Source organism: Geotrypetes seraphini, chromosome 11, assembly GCF_902459505.1.
Source record: "Geotrypetes seraphini chromosome 11, aGeoSer1.1, whole genome shotgun sequence".
Taxonomy (NCBI): domain Eukaryota; kingdom Metazoa; phylum Chordata; class Amphibia; order Gymnophiona; family Dermophiidae; genus Geotrypetes; species Geotrypetes seraphini.
Genome location: NC_047094.1, coordinates 101,878,040 through 101,900,437, shown reverse-complemented (window position 1 = coordinate 101,900,437; position 22,398 = coordinate 101,878,040). Strand labels below are relative to the sequence as shown.

General features: G+C 42.5%; 1 protein-coding gene across 6 annotated transcripts in view; it reads left to right on the top strand.

Annotated features, from left to right (window-relative positions):
* LOC117368979 (protein spire homolog 1-like) overlaps nt 1-19,940 on the top strand; it is a 55,620-nt gene extending 35,680 nt beyond the window's left edge. For 3 of the 6 annotated variants that reach the window (XM_033962806.1, XM_033962805.1, XM_033962803.1), the window contains 7 exons: nt 233-356; nt 5,840-5,985; nt 6,106-6,228; nt 11,527-11,594; nt 12,013-12,040; nt 14,043-14,176; nt 19,490-19,940. In XM_033962806.1, the coding sequence (XP_033818697.1) occupies nt 233-356; nt 5,840-5,985; nt 6,106-6,228; nt 11,527-11,594; nt 12,013-12,040; nt 14,043-14,176; nt 19,490-19,679 (813 nt within the window). In that variant the 3' untranslated portion in view covers nt 19,680-19,940. The remainder of the gene's footprint in view (nt 1-232; nt 357-5,839; nt 5,986-6,105; nt 6,229-11,526; nt 11,595-12,012; nt 12,041-14,042; nt 14,177-19,489) is intronic. The other 3 variants (XR_004541049.1, XR_004541048.1, XM_033962804.1) reach the window with 3 other exon arrangements.
* The last annotated feature ends 2,458 nt before the right edge of the window (nt 19,941-22,398 follow it).

The following is a 22,398-nucleotide window of genomic DNA, read 5'->3' as shown; positions in this document are numbered from 1 at the left end:
ATGGCTTGTTCTAAGCAGTAATCCGAATACATACATGAAATCCAAGAATCTGGATTAATAATGGAGGTGGTGTTTGTTTATTTTTTGTCTTGTCTCACTGAAATCAAACAGATTGTAACTGCCTGATATCTGCTATTCCCATTTTTCTTTAGAATGATCTTGTAAAAATGTAGTTTTATTTTGGACTCCATCTCTGTTCAGTTTCTTTACACTTATCTTAAATCTTTTCTAGGAAGGCAGCTGGCCCTCGGCTTGTGGCTCTGAAACTACCTCCGACAGCAGGCTCTCGGAGTATATGTCCAGCAGTACATCTAGCACACCTTCTCCCACACCCTCCAGAAAAGCCATAATTCCAGGTTTCTAGTATTAGTGTATTAAATATTGGCATAATATAACCTGCTTGAAGCTGGACCCTTTGGAGTTTCCTCTCTAATCTTAAGACTTTCTGCTATCTCTGGGACTATTTTGGCAAGCAGTAATGTTAGGTGTTGGGATGATGTGTGCTTAAAATGCAATTATAGAATTTGCATTGGCTTTTTATGAGGGAGCACTTTACTAACTCAATGGCAATTTTGGCAAGCAAATGCTAGTATTCTATAACAGATGCTTAGAGATGTGCACCCTGGAAATTGGGTTTACAACTGCTAATTGTAGCCAATAGTTGGTTAATAGATTAGATGCTAATCTATTGGCCTTAAGTTACACACTAGTCAGAAATTTGGGCATGCAACTTTCTAGAATTAGGGGGATTGCCTGTAAGGGGGAATATGGCTATATTATAGCTAGATACAGCCTCAATATATAAGGGATTACAAACCTTATATACTTAAACCTTTTTCAATTGCAAAATCTCTCACATGATCCTCAGCGAGGCCACCTCCCCACTCAATAAATCTTCATAGTAGGTAGCTTTACACCTCCTCTCGTCATTGGATCCTTATATTTTCTTAATTTTATTAAACTTTTTTTGTGCTTTCTGGAGAGGAGAATGGTCTGTTCGGAATGGAGTGATATTTATTGGGAGAGATAACCTTGAAAAAACCGTATCAGAACACATGGGTGAAACATGTCGATTATCTCTCCCCCCCCCCCCCCCGTTCTATGAACTGAGACCAGAAATTGAGCTGATCTAAAGCTAAGTAAATTTATTTTAGCCACTATTTATGAACTATTTAAGTATTTAAACATTAAATTATATAAAAAAATTATAAAGAATACAAGCACAAAAAAAGTTTAAGAAAATATAAGGATCCGATGACGAGAGGAGGTGTAAAGCCACCTACTATGAAGATTTATTGAGTGGGGAGGTGGCCTCTCTGAGGATCATGTGAGATTTTGCAATTGAAAAAGGTTTTAAGTATACAGTGGTACCTTGGATTACGAGCATAATCCGTTCCAGGAGCATGCTTGTTTATCAAAGCGAGTTTCCCCATAGGAAATAATGGAAACTCGCTTTGATACGTTCCTCCCCCCCCCCCCCCCTGCGAGAACAGGAACCCCCCGCCCGACCAACTTTAACTCACCCCCTCTTTGGCACCGGCACGCAGCCCACAAGTGCCGGTGCCGCTTGAAGATCTTCTTCTTCCCAGTCTCTGCCGGCTTTGAGCATGCATCTGCGCATGCTCAAGCCCTTCTAAATCTCCCTCTCGCCGAGATTCTCGGCGAGAGGGAGAATTAGAAGGGCTTGAGCATGCGCAGATGCATGCTCAAAGCCGGCAGAGACTGGGAAGAAGATCTTCAAGCGGCACGGGCACTTTTGGGCTGCGTACCGGTGCCAAAGGGGGGGTGAGTTAAAGTTGGTCAGGCGGGGGGTTCCTGTTCTCGCGGGGGGAGGGGGGTGCCGATTCGAGCGGGAGGGGCCCTTTGCGAGCGGGGAGGAGCGATGCCAGTTATTGGGGGGTGCTCGCAAATCGAGTCAACACTTGGTTTGCGAGACGTTTTACTCATCTTGCAAAACACTCGCAAACCGGGTTACTCGCAAACCGAGGTTTGACTGTATAAGGTTTGTAATCCCTTATATATTGAGGCTGTGAATTACTATTGCCTTTTTCTTTAAGAAGTTATATGAGTTGGGTGCCTTTGAGGCTAATATATTATAGCTGGAAACATAATGTGATATTTAAGTGGGAGGAACTAGCAAATCTTAGGATACTTGCCTCTTAACTTGCTGTCAAGAACTTCTGTTTTTATGATTTTAAATTCAAGTATTGATTTTATAGGGATGGTGAGCACATTCAAAATGAGCCACATGCAACCTGAACTCTATAATTTGTTGAGCAAGTTAAGGCTGTTATTTCCAGCAGATTTCAGCTCTCTTCTAACCTACAGTAGCGGCAAAAGTCTGAAACTGCTTGTGAATTTTGCATTCTTCCAACTTTCTGACCTTTTTAATTTTTTTGACCCAATAGATTTCTGTTTATCACATTAGGGATACATTTGGCTATTAGAATGAACTTTAAGACCACTTGTTTCTAATTTTATAATTTTCTTGATACTGGAACATAGCTACTATAACTTTTTACAGCTCATATTTCAAAAACTGGATTGAGACTGATCAGAAATAACACATGCTAATTGGACAATAAGGAGGCTGCTTTCGTCAGCCAATCACAGTCCAGACATAAGAATTGCCGCTGCTGGGTCAGACCCGTGGTCCATCGTGCCCAGCAGTCCACTCCCACGATGGCCCTTAAGTCAAAGACTAGTGCCCCAACTGAGACTAGCCTTACCTGCATACGTTCTGGTTCAGCAGGGACTTGTCTAACTTTGTCTTAAATCCCTGGAGGGTGTTTTCCCCTTTAACAGCCTCCGGAAGAGCGTTCCGGTTTTCTACCACTCTCTGGGTGAAGAAGAACTTCCTTACGTTTGTACGGAATCTATCCCCTTTTAACTTTAGAGAGGGCCCTCTCGTTCTCTCTGCCTTGGAGAGGGAGAGCAAACTGTCTTTATCTTCTAAGTCTATTCCCTTCATTATCTTGAATGTTTCAATCATGTCCCCTCTCAGTCTCCTCTTTTCAAGGGAGAAGAGGGCCAGTTTCTCTAATCTCTCACTATACAGCCCCTTAACCATTTTAGTCGCTCTTCTCTGGACAACCATGAAAAGCGCAGGACTTCTGGGTTTCATACACTTTCTGCATCAACAAACATAGTAACATAGTAGATGACGGCAGATAAAGACACGAATGTTCCATCCAGTCTGCCCAACCTGATTAAATCTAAAAAATATTTTATTTTTTCTTCTTAGCTATTTCTGGGCAAGAATCCAAAGCTCTTTATCTCCAATTTGCTGTCAACAACTATCGACTTTAAATCATTCCGAAAGGAAATCAAAACCCTACTTTTCAAAAAAACTATACAACTTCCCAACCGAAACTAACAAGCAACCAAGCCTAAACCCTTCTCCTAAATTGTAATTTCCAGCATCTATTATATTAGCATCATCCAATTATAACTTCCTAGAAAACCCCAGCTATCCCCCTCTATTCTATGCCTGATCTGTATACATCCCCTGAATTGTAACTTCCTGGATATGTCCAGCTGTCTTGCACTGTAATCCGCTTAGAACTGCAAGGTAAAGGCGGAATATAAGTCACTAATGTAATGTAAATGTGGGGGAGAAAGGTGCTTTTCAGTGATGAAAGCATCTTCTACCTGTTTGGTAACCAGGCCCACACCTACAGGAGGAGGTTTCCTGGAAAGGAGTTCAAGGTTGAGTGCCTCAACCTCACTGTGAGGCATCCTTTGAAGGTCATGGTCTGAAGCTGCATGGCTGCCAGTGGTGTCTGATGCCTGTATATTGTCGATGGAATGGTCAGTGGACTAAAGTAGAGAATGACACGGGGACAAATTTTTCCACGTCCCATCTCAACAAGTTTTTGTTTCTGCCCCATTCCTGCAAGCTCTGTCTTAACCGCACATGCCTTGAACATTTATGATTTTAAGGTGTTTGAGGATTGTGCAAATGAGGACAGAGCTTGCAGCAATGGGGTGGGGATGGGGAAAAATTTGTCCCCGTGTCATTCTCTAGAACAAAGTACATCACAATACTGTAAAAGCACATGGTGCCATCAGTTTAGCAGCTATTTCCAGGCCAGTTCCTGTTCCAAGAGGACAATGCACCATGCAATCGCTCCAAACAGGTGATCAACTGAAAGTGATGGAACAACATTCAAGTCAATTGATTAACCTGCCCATTCTCTGGATCTGAATCTGATTGAGAACTTGTATAAGGTGGCCTGGAAGATATCCAGGAGACATCCAATATCATAACGTGAGTTGATCTGAGTCATTCACTGCAGTCTGGAACCATGATGTTGGTCACCCATGATCACATCAAACTGGTTCACTCAATATAGACAATGGTGCAGACAGATGATCAAGAATAGAGTGTGGCTCACCAAATACTGAAGGGTAGAAGTCCAAAACAAAAAAATCTTTGAAGTGTGATATTGCTGATGTCAGCTTTATTAGAACAAGACGATAGTACACATTCTAACAACAATGGAGCACATCCACAATTTGTCAATGAAAAGGACCCAACACAGTTTGTGTTTTGACCAGAAAGGTCTTCAGGGGCCCCAATTAGTCTCTTCAGGAACTGTGTGAATTTGCAACAACCTATGCTCTGCAACATCAGACTACAGTTTTTTGTTTTGGATTTTCACCAAATGCTGAGCCATCATTGACACCTTAGACTTTGCCAATGCCACCTACATGAATATGAAGGATAGATGACGCTCCTATATATATTTTTTGACCAGCAACGTACATTATTCAGTTTACACAGAAAACTGAATTTAACATGGCAACTTTAACAAACTCAAATTTAAGACCAAGCTAGAATAAAAAGTTGATTCTATTAGCCAAACATACACATATCCCTTATAATGTGGTATGCAGACAAATCTATTGAATCAACAAAAAAATTTAAAAGGTCAAAAGTTGAAAAGAATGCAAAATTCACAAACTTTGCATACCACTGTACTTCCTTGTTCTGTTTAGCTATATATTTACTATATAATATACAGTGGAACCTTGGTTTACGAGAATAATTTGTTCCAGAAGCATGCTCGTAAACCAAATTGCTCGTATATCAAAGTGAGTTTCCCCATAGGAATGAATGGAAACTCGCTTGATTCGTCGTCATCATCCCCAAGGCCATCAGCGCTGCTTCACACCCCCCCTGAGAACTGGCATGGCCCACCCCCCACCAGCGAACACCCCGAGAACCGGCATTGCCATCCCGTTCGCATCGTGGGCCCCCCCTCCTGCGATCAGGCATCCCACACCCACCCAAACACTACTCCTTACTCTGATTTGGCACCAGCACCAATGCACAGGACATGCTGGTGCCCGAAGATCCTCCCTCTTGGCTGGGCTGGGCCTTGAGCATCTGCGCATGCTCAAGGCCCAGCCCAGCCAAGAGGGAGGATCTTCGGGCACCGCATGTCCTATGCGTTGGTGCTGGTGCCAAATCAGGGTAAGGGATGGTGTTTGGGCGCTCGGCGGGGGATGCCGGATCACGGGGGAAGGGGGGCCAATGCGAGCAGGGGGGATGCCGGATCATTGGGGGGATACCAGATCGCAGGGGGGGGGGGCACTCGCAAATCGAATCAACACTTGGTTTGTGAGGCACGATTTTGGGAATGTTTTGCTCATCTTGCAAATCACTTGCAAACCATGTTACTCGCAAACCAAGGTTTGACCTTATATAAATCACTCATGAGAAAGGAATAGGGCTCTAGTAACTCAGCCAACTAATTTTCAAGAAATGCCATGTAAACATTCGGGTTCTAAAAGTAAAATGCATTTTGACGTTTGAACATGCCACTTCCAATAGAACTTGACATGGACTTGACGTTTGTTCCGGTGCTGACATCATCACAAGTTGACTTGAAAACTAACAGCATTCTTAGTGTGAAGATGCTGGGAACATCCCACCAGAGATCAAAGTCTTTGGGGAGTAGCCCTTGGAGTGAGGACTCTGTAAGTATGACAAGACAATGCCTGAATTTGCATTTATTTTTAATGCAATAAATAACTTTTTATGTTAAGGTAGATAATTAATTAGTTGCATTTTAACTCTTTCCCCCCCTCCCCCCCAAGATTTTGCATTGTAGAAGGCATCCAACAATTGCTGAGCTGATTCCAGTCAGACAAGCCATGATAAAATCTGAAATGGTGGACTTCAAAAGGAATGAAGATAACACCATGTTTTCCAGAAGTAGGGTAAATGTTCTCTTAAGTGGTAAAGTGCAGCATACATGTCTATTCACAACTAAAGCCAGCTTAACCATTTTGCTATCTAGGTAGCCACCCACAATAGTTCAATCACTGTCTAACTCAATTTTATCCACAAGTAAATGACTTCAGAAATTGAGCTTACGTGAACATGAAAATTTAAATGACAAGTATGTCCAACTATGCCACCTTACAGGATTGTTCTAGGAGGAATGACATTGAGCCATTGGGGGCGGGGGGTAGCTCAAGTATTGGAGATTTTGCCTAAGGCATCTGATAATTAGACAGGCCTTGTTATAACCCTGTTTTGTGATCAGTGCATAGTAGCAATAGTTTCAGAAGGATTGTGGTGTGAAACGCAACACACTTTTCCTATGGATAACAGGGAAAGGTCATGATGGTCAGCTATGAGCCGCTGCACCACTTCATAACAATCTGGACAGAAAATAGCTGCCATAATTATGGTCATGCCAGAGCTAGAGTTGAGATCTGCCCCTGTAGTGCAGCATTACAAAATAAGATTGAGTGTCCGCTCAGATGACTGGTAGCTGGTACCTCTCCAAGGTAGGGAGAACGAGAGGGCACTCTCTAAAGTTGAAAGGGGATAGATTCCGTACAAACATAAGGAAGTTCTTCTTCACCCAAAGAGTGGAACGCTCTTCCGGAGGCTGTTAGGGGAGAACACCCTCCAGGGATTCAAGACAGTTAGCAAGTTCCTGCTAAACCAGAACGTATGCAGGTAAGGCTAGACTCAGGGCACTGGTCTTTGAACTGTGGGCCGCCACGGGAGCGGACTGCTGGGCACGATGGACCACTGGTCTGACCCAGCAGTGACAATTCTTATGTTCTTATGGATAGATTCCAGGAGAAAATGCCTAATAAACAAGGCTGTTAGCTATTCTGAATAACTTTTTCAATTTGAGTTGGGACTGGCCTATATTGGCTAGCATTAGAGAATGACACTTCTCTTCCCTTTAGGCAGTGCTTCTCAATTCTCTCCTGGAGGCACACCTGCCCAGTCAGGTTTTCAGGATTACCTAATTTAAAAAAAGAAGGAAAAAAGCATATATTCAAAGACACATTGGATGTACAACTGGTTATGCATATTTGCTATGGTACTCCTGAAAATTGGAAAAAAGTGGGTTGAGAAGCACTGCCTTAGGGCCTTACCTCCACAATAGGTTCTTGGGCAGTTACCACAGGTCTGTAGTTGAATAGAACGTAGGACGTGTCCTTAGTGCCTGGCCATTAGATATTGCAGCTTCAACTTCTTAATAAATCGTGGAGCACAACTGAAACTGTCCTGTGATAATACTTAAGTGTTCAACCAACACAGGATGCACTAATTCAGTACTTGATCTCATAGCCACCTTCCTCACAAACAATTAAAAATACATAAATTAGAGATAAGTGCTCAGACTTGCAACCTAAATGCTCTAATAGTGATATTAAGCAGAGGTTATACAAGGGACCATCAACAATGGCAATGAAGTTGGAAAACAATTTCACTTAGCTGTACACTGGAGCAGATGTTGCTTGTGCACCTCTGTGCTTCACCAATTCCAACAAATATTATATTACCACTTGTGATCTCTATAACCATTGCATTCCCTCTACTCGAGTTCTGCAAAAAAGGTGCTTCATTGGGAGGGATATAACGATTTCATGGCTACAGGACCGCTCAAGCACAGATGCCAGTATCCACTCCAGTGTACAGCTAAGTGAAATTGTTTTCAACTTCATTGCCATTATTAAGAATGGTAGGAGCAGTCGGAGACTGATAAGAAGCTATGATGGTCCATTGTACAACTTCTGCTTAATATCACTATTAGAACACTTAGGTTGTGGGTAGGCGGCTGTGAGATCAAGTACTGAATGAGTGTATCCCATGTTGGTAAAACACATTAGATAATTGTGACAATGGCAATCTCCCCTCCTCCCTCTCAAAGCAGGGGTTCTTAACTCAGTCCTTGTAACATACCTAGACAGCCAGGATATCCACAATGAATACGAATGACTAGACTCGGACACAATGAAGGTGGTGCATGAAAATTTATCTCTAACATAGTGGATGATGGCAGATAAAGACCCGAATGGTCCATCCAGTCTGCACAACCTGATTCAATCAAAAAAATATATTTTTTTTTTCTTCATCTTGGCTATTTCTGGGCAAGAATCCAAAGCTCTGCTCAGTACTGTGCTTAGGTTCCAACTACTGAAGTTTCTGTCAAAGCTCACTCCAGCCCATCTACATCATCCTAGCCGCTGGTGCCCTTCCCAGCAAATCCACAATCAAACGGCCATATACAGACACAGACTATGTAAGTCTGCCCAGTACTGGCCTTAGTTCTTCACTATACTATTATTTTCTGATTCTAGATCTTCTGTGTTCATCCCACGCTCTTTAGAACTGTCACCATTTTCCTCTCCACCACCTCTCTCAGGAGCACATTCTAGGCATCCACCACCCTCTCCGTAAATAATTTCCTTACATTGCTCTTGAGCCTATTATTCCTCAACCTCAAATCCTCTGGTTTTACCATTTTCCTTTCTGTGGAAAAGATTTTATTCTACGTTAATACCTTTCAAGTTTTTGAACGTCTGAATCATATATCCCCTGTCCCTCCTTTCTTCTAGGATATACATATTCAGGGCTTCCAGTCTCTCCTTGTACGTCTTTTGGCACAAACCTCCTATCATTTTTTGTTGCCCTCCTCTGAGCTTCTTCAAGTCTCCAAAACTAAACACAATACTCTTAAGTGGAGCCTCACCAACGATCTGTACAGGGGCATCAACACCTTTCTTCTACTGGTTAGACCTCTATACAGCCCAGCATCCTTCTGGCATCAGCCACCGCCTTGTCACACTGTTTTTTTTTTTGCCTTTACCTTTAGATCTTCAGACACTATCGCCCCCAAGATCTCTCTCCCCATCCGTGCATATCAGCCTCTCACCTCCCAGCATATATGGTTCCTTCTGATTACTAATCCCCAAATTCATTTACTCTGCATTTCTTTGCATTGAATTTTAGTTGCTAGATATTAGGCCATTCCTCGAACTTTTGTAGATCCTTTTTCATGTTTTCCACTCCCTCCTCTGTGTCTACTCTGTTACAAATCTTGGTATCACCTGCAGAAAGGCAAACCTGTCCTTCTAACCCACAGGTGTCAAATTCGGTCCTCGAGGGCCGCAATCCAGTCGGGTTTTCAGGATTTCCCCAATGAATATGTATGAGATCTATTAGCATACAATAAAAGCAGTGCATGCAAATAGATCTCATGCATATTCATTGGGGAAATCCTGAAAACCCGGCAGGATTACGGCCCTTGAGGACTGACTTTGACACCCCTGTTAATCTAATCCTTCAGCAATGTCACTCAAACATATTGAACAGGATCAGCCCCAGCATCGAACCCTGAGGGACTCCACTACTCACCTTTCCTCCCTCATTGTGGGTATTCTGAAAGCCTGGTTAGGAACCCCTGCTCTAGAGCTCAAGGAATGAACATTGGACACAGGAAGGAGGTGTGTCCAGATTAAATTCAGTGTGGGAGAATGTTTACAAAAACTGCTATGAATTTTACTGACAATATAGAATGTCCCAAGAAGTTGGTCTTATAGTAGTACTACTGAAAAATTAGAATGGATAGAAACCTCAAGTGTTGTATAAGAAATATGAAACAGGTTTCCACACACAACTATGAAAGTTATTGTTAAGAGGAAAAGACCTCAGACATCTGCACCACAGAATATGAACTCCAAGGCGGTAAATGGCAGGGACAGGGTTTCTATCATCGGTCAAAAACCTCTTAACTGATCAAAAAAAAATTTTTTGATTCAGTGAATTATGCACTTTATCACTCTTCAAAACAATCAGCTATAATATTAATGCACTTATCTTTGCTGCTGATAAGAGCCCAACGGGACCCGTTTCGCCGAGATTTGGCTTCATTGGGGAACGTTTTGAAAATACGTTCAGATTAACTGCTTTATAACCGCATGATGGCTGGCAGTTTAGTGGAACAATCCTATATAATAAAACCCTAGAGCACGCAAGTGCTCTTGAAATTTCGTGATCCCTGCCGCTGTGATTTCTGATCATTGGCCACGTTCCATTTTAGAACACGGAGGCAAGGATCACTCTAGCCACTTCCCTCCTCCCGCCCTCCCTCTCCAACCGCTGGAGGAAGCGCAGGCAAGCTTGGTCCCGATTGGTGCTGGCGGCGGCTGCCGGGAGGAGGGCTTCGTGGAGCGCCGCCGCACACCAAAACCTCAGTCTCCTGAGCCGTGTCCTTGCCAGCCCAATTGCCAGCGTTCAGTCTTCACGCTTCCATGACGCAGGGTAAGGGTAAGGGAGCCGAGTCAGCGGGGGTTGGGCTGGGAGGGAAGAGAAGCGGTCTACCTCGGGTTTTTCAAGGCCTAGCTTCTTCGGGCAGCAGCAGCGTTTACAATTCGCTGCTGTTGCTGGCTTCAGGCCTTCCTCTCTGGCGAGTCCTGCCTACTTTCTGTTTCAGGAAGATGACCCGACAGAGAGGAAGACCTGAAGCCGGCAACAGCAATGAATTGTGAATGCTGCTGCCCGATGAAGTTCAAGGAGGAAAGGGAGCAGAGGGGGAGAGAATGGCATGGAGGGAAGGAGGAATGTATGCCAGACCAAGGGAAAAGAAAGGGGGAAAGGAAGGAGGAGATGCCATATGGAACACAGAGAGAGAGAGGGCAGACACTGGATGGAAAAGAAGAGAGGGCAGTGAATGGAAAGGGCAAGACAGAGGGTGAACAGAAAGAAAAAAGGGCACATGCAGGATTGAGGGAAGAGGATAGAGTTAGAAATAAAGATAGACAGACAGGGGGCCAGGGAGAGACAGACAGAAAGAATGACAAACAGACAGCATCCAAGGAGAGAGAGACAAATAAAATAAAACCCAGACAGACATGTACTCTAGCACCTGTTAATGTAACGGGCTTAAACACTAGTTTTGTCATAAAATCCTACATAGCATTAATGGTTTGTGAAATGTGTGACTATCCTAGCAGAAATAGCCTTCTAATGACACTGGCACTTATCAGCCATGTGAAACTTCATTAATACAATCAAACCCAAACGCTCCAAGCAATATTTGACTTGTAAAATTCCAACAAATTGTCACTGTTAACAATCTTAGCTTTGTGCCTAGAAAAACAGATAAACTCCAGGAAACAGAACAAGTTTGAAGACAACTGCATCCTCCGAGGGCAAGCTTTGATGGTTCCACTTTAGCTAAAGTCTCTTCTTCTGACCACTTACAGGTCTGCTCAAGTTGCCACAAGAGGCGGCTATTCTTCACATGGCCTTGCAATTGCCAAATCTGTGACAGGTAAATGGCACCTGAGGGAAAGACTTAGCTACTCTTAATTTAAAAACCAAATTCTAAAACAGGTCAACCATCCATGTTGCCCAGTGTCTCAGTTTTTTTTAGCTCTGGCAGACTAAACTGAGCAAATGTTTTTTGTGGCACATTGAAATTATAAAATTGCAAAACTAATAGAAAAATTAATTTGAGAGTTATTTAAAGCTCTTTAATCCCCCCCCCTTACAAAAGTGTAGTGCCGTTTTCGGCGCTGGCCGCAACGGTGATGGCTCCGATTCTCCTAGAATTCCTACGAACGTTGAAGCAGTTACTGTGGCTGGTGCTAAAAACTGCAGTTACCACCATGGCTGGTGCTAAACAAAATTCTTCCAATGCACTTCAGTGCCTCTTTTTTTAAGGTGTATTTTTTTTTTTTTCCTTACAGGGTAATATGTCCTGATTGTTGTATGGAGGTAACTACTGCATTCTATAAATCCTGTTTGTTTTTTGACAGTTCACCTAAACAGCTCAGTCACTAGGTATTTCAAATAGGTATTTCAAATTGTTACCAGATTTAAACAGTACGGTAGATTAATCTGTCTAGGAGATCCTGCTGCTTTGAACAGACACACCAGTTTGAACTAGTTGGTTAACTTTCAGGATTTCCACAATGAATATGCACGAGATGTACACGCTGCAGAGGCAATGTATGAATGACTGGGGATCTCCAAAGGTAGAACCAGCGCCATAGCAAGAATGAGTAGCGCTTGGAGTGTAGGTAGCACCCCCTTCCCCCATATCGCTTTAATTTTCCCAGTGCAAGTAGCATCAAGAACTTGCTGTCCACATCGTGTTAGTTCTCCCTCTGACGTCACTTCCTAGGCGTTAGACCCAAGTGACCTCAGAGCCGACACCAACGCAGGCAGCAGGTTTGCGATACTGCTTGTGCCGTGGAAATTAGAGGTACAAGGTAAGAGGTGTAGAACAAAGAGCAGACCAAACAAGTATATGGAGCAAAAATTTTTTAATGTAACGTGTGCCTGATGGTGGCCATATTTAGCCCAAAGGCTGTGTCACGAGGAAAAATGGACAGCAAGCATCCAGAGTACTTAAAACACCACAGATTACACTTTTCTCTGGTACAAAAATTCAGCAGCAGTAGTCCTGCTACTCCTTCAACCACTTCCTGTTTTTCCTCTGAGGCAGCCCTCAGGTGAAGCGGGCAAAGTCGCGCACATGTTACAATAAAATTATTTTTGCTCCATATACTTGTTTGGTCTGCTCTTTGTTCTACCCTTGTGTCATCGCAGATCTGCCTCTCATGTCCCTGGGTCCACCAATGACAAATTTGGGAGCCACTGCTCTAAAGAGGACTAGAATGCTCCAACATGGTTATAGCAGTCAAATGGATTGAAATGCAAGTTTTTAAGTGTATCTTGTGCGAATGTAGGGTTACCAGATATCCGGGGGAAACAGACATGTCCTTTTTAGGAAATTTGTCCGGGCTTTGGAAGGCCACGACCTTGGAGGGCTGCCGAGCATGCACAGATGCAACGCAATGACATCACGTGTGCGCACATGTGACATTACTGTATCACATCTGTTGAGGTCCTATGCAGCCCCAAGCTCGGTGAAGAAGAGACTAGGTTTGTGTGGGGGCAGGGCTGGAGCATAACAGGGCAGGGCCTTGTGTACTTAATTTTTTTTCCCATTACGAAATCTGGTAACCCTATGCAAAAGATTTTTTTAAAAGAATTCCAGGTCTTCCTTCCACTTTTTTCCCTCCTCTCTACACACACGGGTCTTATTTCCTAGACTTTATGTACATAGGTATGTGTGTTTAACCTGTAACCCATCCTGAGCTCTTTGGGGCAATGGGATAAGAAACCAACTCTCTCCTTGGCTGCTTTCTGTCTGTCTGTCTGTCTCTCTCTCCCTGGCCCCCTTTCCTTCTCCCCCTCCACTTCCCTGTGCAGCAGTAGCAGAATGTTTACCTGCATGGGACACCTCGCAGCACCCGCACGACACCCTCCTACTATTGCTCTATTGCCAGCTATCAGAAGACAAACCGCCGCTCAAACTGCTGCACACGCCCCAAGCCGGCGCACATGCCGTAAATGGAATATGGCCATGGAGGCACACATCATGATGGCAGGGATCACAGCATCGTAAGTGTGCGCTTAGGGTTTTATTATAGAGGATATATATAACATAACTTTATTCTTCTATACCACCACAATCAGAAAATTTCTAGGGCTTATTTTTGGGCAATAGGATAGAATGCTCAGAATGGGTTACAAGTTAAAACATACATAGTATGCAGTTAACAGGTTATGATTTGCACTGGAGTTGCCATAATTTCAGTATAGTTTACGTTTCAGGTTATCCTATAACTTGACCCATATACTAATAGTATAATATGTAGGATAAGTAGAAACTTTTTTTCCTGTTCTGGATAACTGATTTCTCTTGCAGATGTCGATGCCTTTTAAACAGTGTTTGTATCTCCCAGTCAGCTTTCTGAAGACAGTGATACTGACAGGTCATGCTAGCCAGGTGTCAAAAACATGGCAATTCTACCAAGCAACCCAACAATGGGATCTTTCTAGGTAAGATGGTCTGTTGCCACTTCAAAATGTTTCATCATTTGGTTACCTCCCAAGTTCCAATTCAAAGTGTTCAGTTCACTTGGTACTAAATAAAATTCTACAATACATGGAAGTATTTGTTTAGCTATAAAAGCACTTTTATTTCTTTGGATTTATTAACCCATTTTTTCATGATGAGATTTCACCCAAAGTGGTTTATAGTACATTGCCAGAGGTTGTGGTAAGAGCAGATAGCATAGCTGCTTTTAAGAAAGGTTTGGACAAGTTTCTGGAGGAAAAGTCAATAGTCTTAAGACATGGGGGAAGCCTCTGCTTGCCCTGGATTGGTAGCATGGAATAATGCTACTCCTTGGGTTTTGCCCAGGTGCTAGTGACCTGGATTGGCCACTGAGCTTGATGGACCATTGGTCTGACTCAGTAAGGCTATTCTTATATGTTCAGGCTCAGAAATACCATGGTGATTAATTCACACCATGAAATAGATTCCTTTGACCAGTACTGTTCTCCTTTGGGGGTGCACTGTGATATTAATCCCCTGCTTCCATGCCCTCCCCCTAAAAAAATGGTACAGCAGATAATTGGACGGCAGCAATCAAGCACACTGCATTTGTAATTGGTAAAATCTCTTTTTTAGGGAGCAAAATAGTCTGAGGTGTTGACTAGGTTTAAATGAAGATGGGATCTAATAAGAAGTATTTAATGCAGTGATTCCCAAACCTATCTCTGGATAACCCCAAGCCAGTCAGCTTTTCAAGATGACCACGATGAATATCCATCTGTCTTCAACTTGCCAGTATTAAGGAGGAGCTCTGCAAACTTAAACAGGAATTGAATACAATTAAAGCAGCTTCCATCACTCCACAAAATCATACCAACTTACCACCTCTACCTCAAAGAATAAAACAGCCCAGGAATAAATGGGTCACAGTAGGCTCAGGAAGACTGCGACATGTAACACAGAAACATCCACCTTCACTAATATTACCTCTACAGAATTCCTTCGCTCCACTAGTGCACTGCGATACTCAGGAAAACAGAAGGGAGGTGGGACTGGAACCAATGAAGGTAACTCAAGAGAACAAGCGCACCCTAAGTACAAATAAAAAAGCCAAAAACAGAAAACTATTACTGTTGGGGGATTCCATCATCAGAGGCATTAACCTTGGAACACAGGTCGAGGAGACCAAAATAGTGAAATGTCTTCCAGGATCCTCAGCTACCAGGAGTTCCAGGCAAATACTGACTATAATTAAGGAAGAAACTAAGGATTTTAACACTGATGTTGTTATCCATCTGGGAACAAATGACCTGGCCAACAACTCCACACTTGCAGCACAGAAAGCTTTTCGGGAGCTTGGTGAGGGCGTGAAACCTTTTGTAAAAACTTTAGCTTTTTCTGAGATACTGCCTGCATATGGAAAAGGAGAGCAAAGAGTGAAAAACACAGAGGACTTTAATAGATGGCTCAGAGCCTGGTGTCATCAAGAAGGCTTCAGGTACATAGGAGGATGGGGAAATACATGGAAGGACAAGAAGCTATATTGCACTGATGGGCTACATATTACTACAGCAGGAAAAAGAAACCTTGCAGAGAAATTTAGACAATATTTTTCTAGGCATTTAAACTAGAAGGTGGGGGTGGTATATGTACGAAGGACAATTATAGAGACCACCTCCGGCAAAAGAAAAGATGTGATAGTAGTAATGGCTGCAACATAAGCAATATCAGCAACTCATTTCTTAGTATTGCAACGGAAAGTGAAACGACACAAAAATCCATACAAAAAAGGAGATTATCGCTGAAAAATAGCTGGAAAGCGATGACCACAAATGCTCGCAGTCTAAGCAACAAAGTTCATGATCTGCAAGCCCTGATATTAGAGGCAGATCTAGATATTGTTGCTATCACAGAGACATGGTTCAGTGAATCACATGGATGGGATGCAAACATACCGGGATATAATCTTTTTAGGAAGGACAGAGATGGTCATAAAGGTGGAGGAGTAGCTCTCTATGTAAAGATCAATATCCAAGCGACCGAAATGCAAGGGACCTGGGGAGAGGAAGAAGCGATATGGATTGCTCTGAAAAGAGAAGATGGAACTTCTATCTACGTGGGTGTAGTCTACAGACCTCCGACTCAATCGCAGCAAATTGATAAGGATCTGATTGTGGATATCCAAAAGTTTGGAAGGAAAGAGGAGGTTCTGCTGTTGGGAGATTTCAACCTGCCGGATGCGGACTGGAATGTTCCATCTGCGGAATCGGAAAGAAGTAGGGAGATTGTGGATGCCTTTCAAGAGGCTCTGCTCAGACAAATGGTGATGGAACCCACAAGGGAAAAAGCGATATTGGATCTGGTCCTCACAAATGGAGAGAGTATCTCTAATGTTCGAGTGGGTGCTCACCTGGGTAGTAGCGATCATCAAACGGTTTGGTTTGATATAACGGCTAAAGTGGAGAGCGGCCGCACGATACTTAAAGTCCTAGATTTCAAACGTACGGACTTTAATGCAATGGGAAAGTACCTGAAGAAAGAGCTGTTAGGATGGGAGGACATAAGAGAAGTGGAAAGACAGTGGTCTAAGCTGAAAGGAGCGATAAAAATGGCTACGGACCTTTATGTGAAGAAAATCAATAAAAACAAGAGAAAAAGGAAGCCGATATGGTTCTCTAACCTAGTGGCTGAGAAAATAAAGGCGAAAGAGTTGGCGTTCATGAAATATAAAAAAACCCAAGAAGAGGAGAGCAGAAAGGACTACTGAAAGAAGCCAAGAGAGAGATACGTTTGGCGAAGGCACAGGCGGAAGAACAAATGGCTAAAAATGTAAAAAGGGAGATAAAAATTTTTTCAGATATATTAGTGAAAGGAGGAAGATAAAAAATGGAATTGCTAGGCTAAAAGATGCTGGGAACAAATATGTGGAGAGTGATGAGGAAGGACCGAGATTGTCTGGCAAAGTTACACGAGAAAATGGAGTAGATTCTGCGCCGTTCACGGAGAAGGGTGTTTATGAGCAACTTGAAAAACTGAAGGTGGACAAAGTGATGGGACCAGACGGGATCCATCCCAGGATACTAAGGGAGCTCAGAGAGGTTCTGGCGAGTCCTATTAAAGACTTGTTCAACAAATCTCTGGAGACGGGAGTGATTCCTGGGGATTGGAGGAGAGCGGATGTGGTCCCTATTCATAAAAGTGGTCACAGGGATGAAGCAGGAAACTACAGGCCGGTGAGCCTCACTTCAGTTGTTGGAAAAATAATGGAAGTATTGCTGAAAGAAAGGATAGTGTATTTCCTTGAATCTAATGGGTTACAGGATCCGAGGCAACATGGCTTTACAAAAGGTAAATCGTGCCAAACGAACCTGATTGAATTTTTTGATTGGGTAACCAGAGAGCTGGATCGAGGACATATGCTAGATGTAATTTACTTGGATTTCAGCAAAGCCTTTGATACAGTTCCTCATAGGAGGCTGTTGAACAAACTTGAAGGGCTGAAGTTAGGACCCAAAGTGGTGAACTGGGTCAGAAACTGGCTGTCGGACAGACGCCAGAGGGTGGTGGTTAATGGAAGTCGCTCGAAGGAAGGAAAGGTGACTAGTGGAGTTCCTCAGGGTTCGGTGCTGGGGCCAATCCTGTTCAATATGTATGTAAGTGACATTGCTGAAGGGTTAGAAGGAAAAGTGTGCCTTTTTGCAGATGATACCAAGATTTGTAACAGAGTAGACACTGAAGAGGGAGTGGAGAATATGAAAAAGGATCTGCAAAAGTTAGAGGAATGGTGTAATGCCTGGCAACTAAAATTCAATGCAAAGAAATGCAGAGTAATGCATTTGGGGATTAATAATAGGAAGGAACCGTATATGCTGGGAGGAGAGAAGCTGATATGCACGGACGGGGAGAGGGACCTTGGGGTGATAGTGTCCGAAGATCTAAAGGCGAAAAAACAGTGTGACAAGGCTGTGGCTGCTGCCAGAAGGATTCTGGGCTGTATAAAGAGAGGCGTAGTCAGTAGAAGGAAGAAGGTGTTGATGCCCCTGTACAGGTCATTGGTGAGGCCCCACTTGGAGTATTGTGTTCAGTTTTGGAGACCGTATCTGGCGAAAGACGTAAGAAGACTTGAGGCGGTCCAGAGGAGGGCGACGAAAATGATAGGAGGCTTGCGCCAGAAGACGTATGAGGAGAGACTGGAAGCCCTGAATATGTATACCCTAGAGGAAAGGAGAGACAGGGGAGCTACGATTCAGACATTCAAATACTTAAAGGGTATTAACGTAGAACAAAATCTTTTCCAGAGAAAGGAAAATGGTAAAACCAGAGGACATAATTTGAGGTTGAGGGGTGGTAGATTCAGGGGCAATGTTAGGAAATTCTACTTTACGGAGAGGGTAGTGGATGCCTGGAATGAGGTGGTGGAGAGTAAAACTGTGACTGAGTTCAAAGAAGCGTGGGATGAACACAGAAGATTTAGAATCAGAAAATAATATTAAATATTGAACTAAGGCCAGTTACTGGGCAAACTTGCACGGTCTGTGTCTGTGTATGGCCGTTTGGTAGAGGATGGGCACGGGAGGGCTTCAAAGGCTGGGAGGGTGTAGATGGGCTGGAGTAAGTCTTAACAGAGATTTCGGCAGGTGGAACCCAAGCATAGTACCGGGTAAAGCTTTGGATTCTTGCCCAGAAATTTTTTTAAATTGAATCAGGTTGGGCAGACTGGATGGACCATTCGGGTCTTTATCTGCCGTCATCTACTATGTTTATGTTACATTAGACTTGCAAATTGATCTTGTGAATATTCTGAAATCTTGACTAGAGTTTTCCCTCCTTCTACTCCTACCAGCCAGTACAGGTTTGGAATCACTGACCTAAGGTTCTGTTACTATTAAGGCCAGTTGTTGTCTCTTTAAAATCTAATCTTGTTCAACATTCAAGTTTACAGAAAGAGAGAATGTACTTTAGCCCAGCTAAAGTCATTGGTGATAATGGTGGTACGTTTTAGGTTCAGTAGTGCATAGAAACTCGAGCATTAAGCAGTTGGTCCCTAACATAGTACGAGGGGCCACTGACGAGTTCTCAGCCCAACCAACAAAGCTGGGGCAGTCTCGGAAAAATACAGAACAAAAAAAGTGGAAAATCGCTAGACTAAGTCTTTAGCCTTTGCTAGAGACTGCCTGAACTTTGGTTGGGATGATAGCTTTTCAGCAGCCCCTCATAACTCTCACTTCCCCTGCCTCTCATAGGGTTGTAAAAATTTTCAGCTTGTCTGTTCCTCTGCTGTACAAAAACTGCATAACTTGTATGTCTGATCTCAGTGTACCTCTAGTGTTTGAGCCCTATGAAATGGAGGAAGTCCCATACCATAGAAAAGCCATGAAGAGCTGGTTCACACTGCTCACTTGCATCAAATGTGAAGAGTACCTTTTGGAAATCATCATACAGAAGCAGCAGAATAATTCTCTAACTCCAGAATCTAGATCAAGGTCAACTTCAGAATCTTTCTAGTTAAGGCATAGCCAAGGGATGCTAGAGCTGACTTTTCACTATGATCATTCTGTGTCCAGAAGCTGTAGAACAACATATCAAGAACCTGGTTTTTTACTATTTTAAAGGAATGGAAAAGATGTCATGAAACAAAATATTTAAACCCCCATTAAAAAAAAACTTTAAACTTATGAGAAATGGACACTGGCGTATATTAAAGTGTTTAAATTGTATATTTTTCTGTTTGCTTTTTCTATAAAAACAAACATTTGACTGAGAAAATGTTTAATCATTTTATTTTTTCTACAAAAATCTAATTCTACAACAATCTAATGTACTTAATGAGTGGCTTTTATATAATCTATTTTGACTTGTTTAAGGGTGTGAAAGGTACAAAGCAGAGTTTAGGCTTCTTGCTGACTTGGGAGAGCATTTTTTACCTATGCTTTATTAAAATGTCATTTTAAGTTTTTAAGGGTATTGATGGCAGTTTTGGAATATCACTTAAATGACACATTAGCCTCCAAACCCACACTAACATTTTAAGATTTTTTTTTTTGGAGATGGAATCTAACTTTTTTGTATGTCTTTCAATAGACTAGAGCTGGCTTGAATGGAATAATACCAAAGTCAATCTTTTAACCCTTTCAGGACCAAGGGACATATTTGTCCCATAACTTTAAAATCCTATAAATTTTGATTGGGATAGTCTACAGTTCTAAATTTGATATGTACGGATTCCATATGATACTGCCTTTATGTAAACAAACTGGTTCCAACATTCATTCATTAGCGTCGTTGCCAGATTGACGAGAAGATTCACTTGCCACACTGTCCATAAGCCAGAAGTGTGATTTTTTTAAATAAAATAATGATATTTCACAAAAAAAAATCAATTTTTTGGCATCTGCAAGCCCTTTTTACCATAAAAATGTCGTCAGACCACAAAAATTGGCCTACGATCCTTATGGTCCTGAAAGGGTTAAAACACATATTATACAGATCAAGGTTCCATAGCTGACACAAGTACACTGAATGGGCCACAGAGTTTAAAATCACATGAGCAGAAACTATCACTTAAGAGTACTGGTTAAATAACTTTTAGAAACTTGCACATAAGATTATATTTGGGTGGTGGCCAGTACATTCCCTTTAGGATGAGGGGATGGTGTGTAAATAGTTTAGCCCAGGGGTGTCCAGCCTTTTAGCTTCCCTGGGCCGAATTGGCCAAAAAAAATGTATCTGGGGCCGTGCAAACGCTGCAGCAAGACAGACACCCGGGGGCAGCAAAGGAAAACACTGTATCGACCCTCAACTGGGGCTGCACAAAATACTTCACGAGGCCGCAGGTTGGACACCCCTGGTTTAGCCTATGGAATATTTAGATTATAGCCCTAAATTTCTCACCTCCTTTTTTTTAAGGAAGCATTGTCCCTATGGCTTGCTTACTTTGGGGTCCTCTTAGTAAGGTGCGCTAAATGCTACAATATAATGGATGCCTTAGCATTTAGACCGCCTTAATACAAGGACCCCTTTATGTTCCGAGTGTTATGTGGATAAAATTTTTGTCAGTTTAGCTTTCATACTCTTAAAAGCATTCTCCTTAAGGTTAGAGTAATTTTGGTTTTGGATTCCAGAGCATTTGTCATTGTGTTGAGGTAAGACTTTTATGACTGAACCAGTAAGATGAATGTGGTCTTGCAACGTAGATGTGAATTTCTGTGAAGCCACTGGCTAGAATTTACCCATAATGAGAACCAGAATAAATACAAAACTATATGGGTAGCATTGGTCCGATTATTGCGAACAAACCTATTCAAATCTGTCTCTGTTCTTGTAAAAGTGCTTAGGCCTAAATACGAGTCTATTTCTAAAACATAGGAATAGCTGCAAAGTTGTGGGATTTTTGTCACTAACTCTAGCTATGGCTATTTTTGTCATTTGTTTGCAATATTAAGGGGCATGGAGATGGCGATTGGACAATGGCATAGGCTATCATGTTAAAAATGAGCAGAAAATGCATGTTTACTGCGTTGCTGATAACTAGTGAACACTTGAGTATGCACAGACTGGGCACGCTGACTTTTGCTCCCATGTTAAGTCTCATTAAATGACAAAACATTTCTATATCAAAACACACCTAGCCACATCTTAGCAGGACCATCAAGAGGTGGTGTTCTCAAGGAACCATCATAGCTTCATAAGTCCATATTTTTCTTAATGTTTCTCTTGCTTGTTTTTAAATTTTTCTCTAATTGTAATTTTTTCAAGATTTCAAATATGGTTATTATTTTAAATACTTTTAGTGTTCAAATAATTTTTTAAAAAGCACTTGCAGCAGTGGAAACTGCCAACATGAATTCATGTTTCACTCTTAAACAGGCTGCAGTTTTTTTTAGGTGGATAGGTGTATTTTGATGTTTTGAACGTATCCAGACATTTTCTGAAGCAGTGCTGTATATTCTACAAAACATTTCTGGATCCAAGATGGCCGCATGCTATGCTGTCTGAGCTACATTCCCCTTGAAGTTCCTCAAATTTAATTTGCATAGTTTCTTTATTACCTGTTTTTGAGCAATGCCGAAGAGGAGAGGACAAAGTGCGGCTGGAGCCTCGCAGAGCTCCACGACGGCCGTCTTCAGCATCATTGAGGAGCTGATGAGGAGAATGCAGGGTATGCTGTTGCCACTGGGGAATTTCCTGCAGGAGACGCACAGAGGAGGCGAAACTGTGGCAGTCT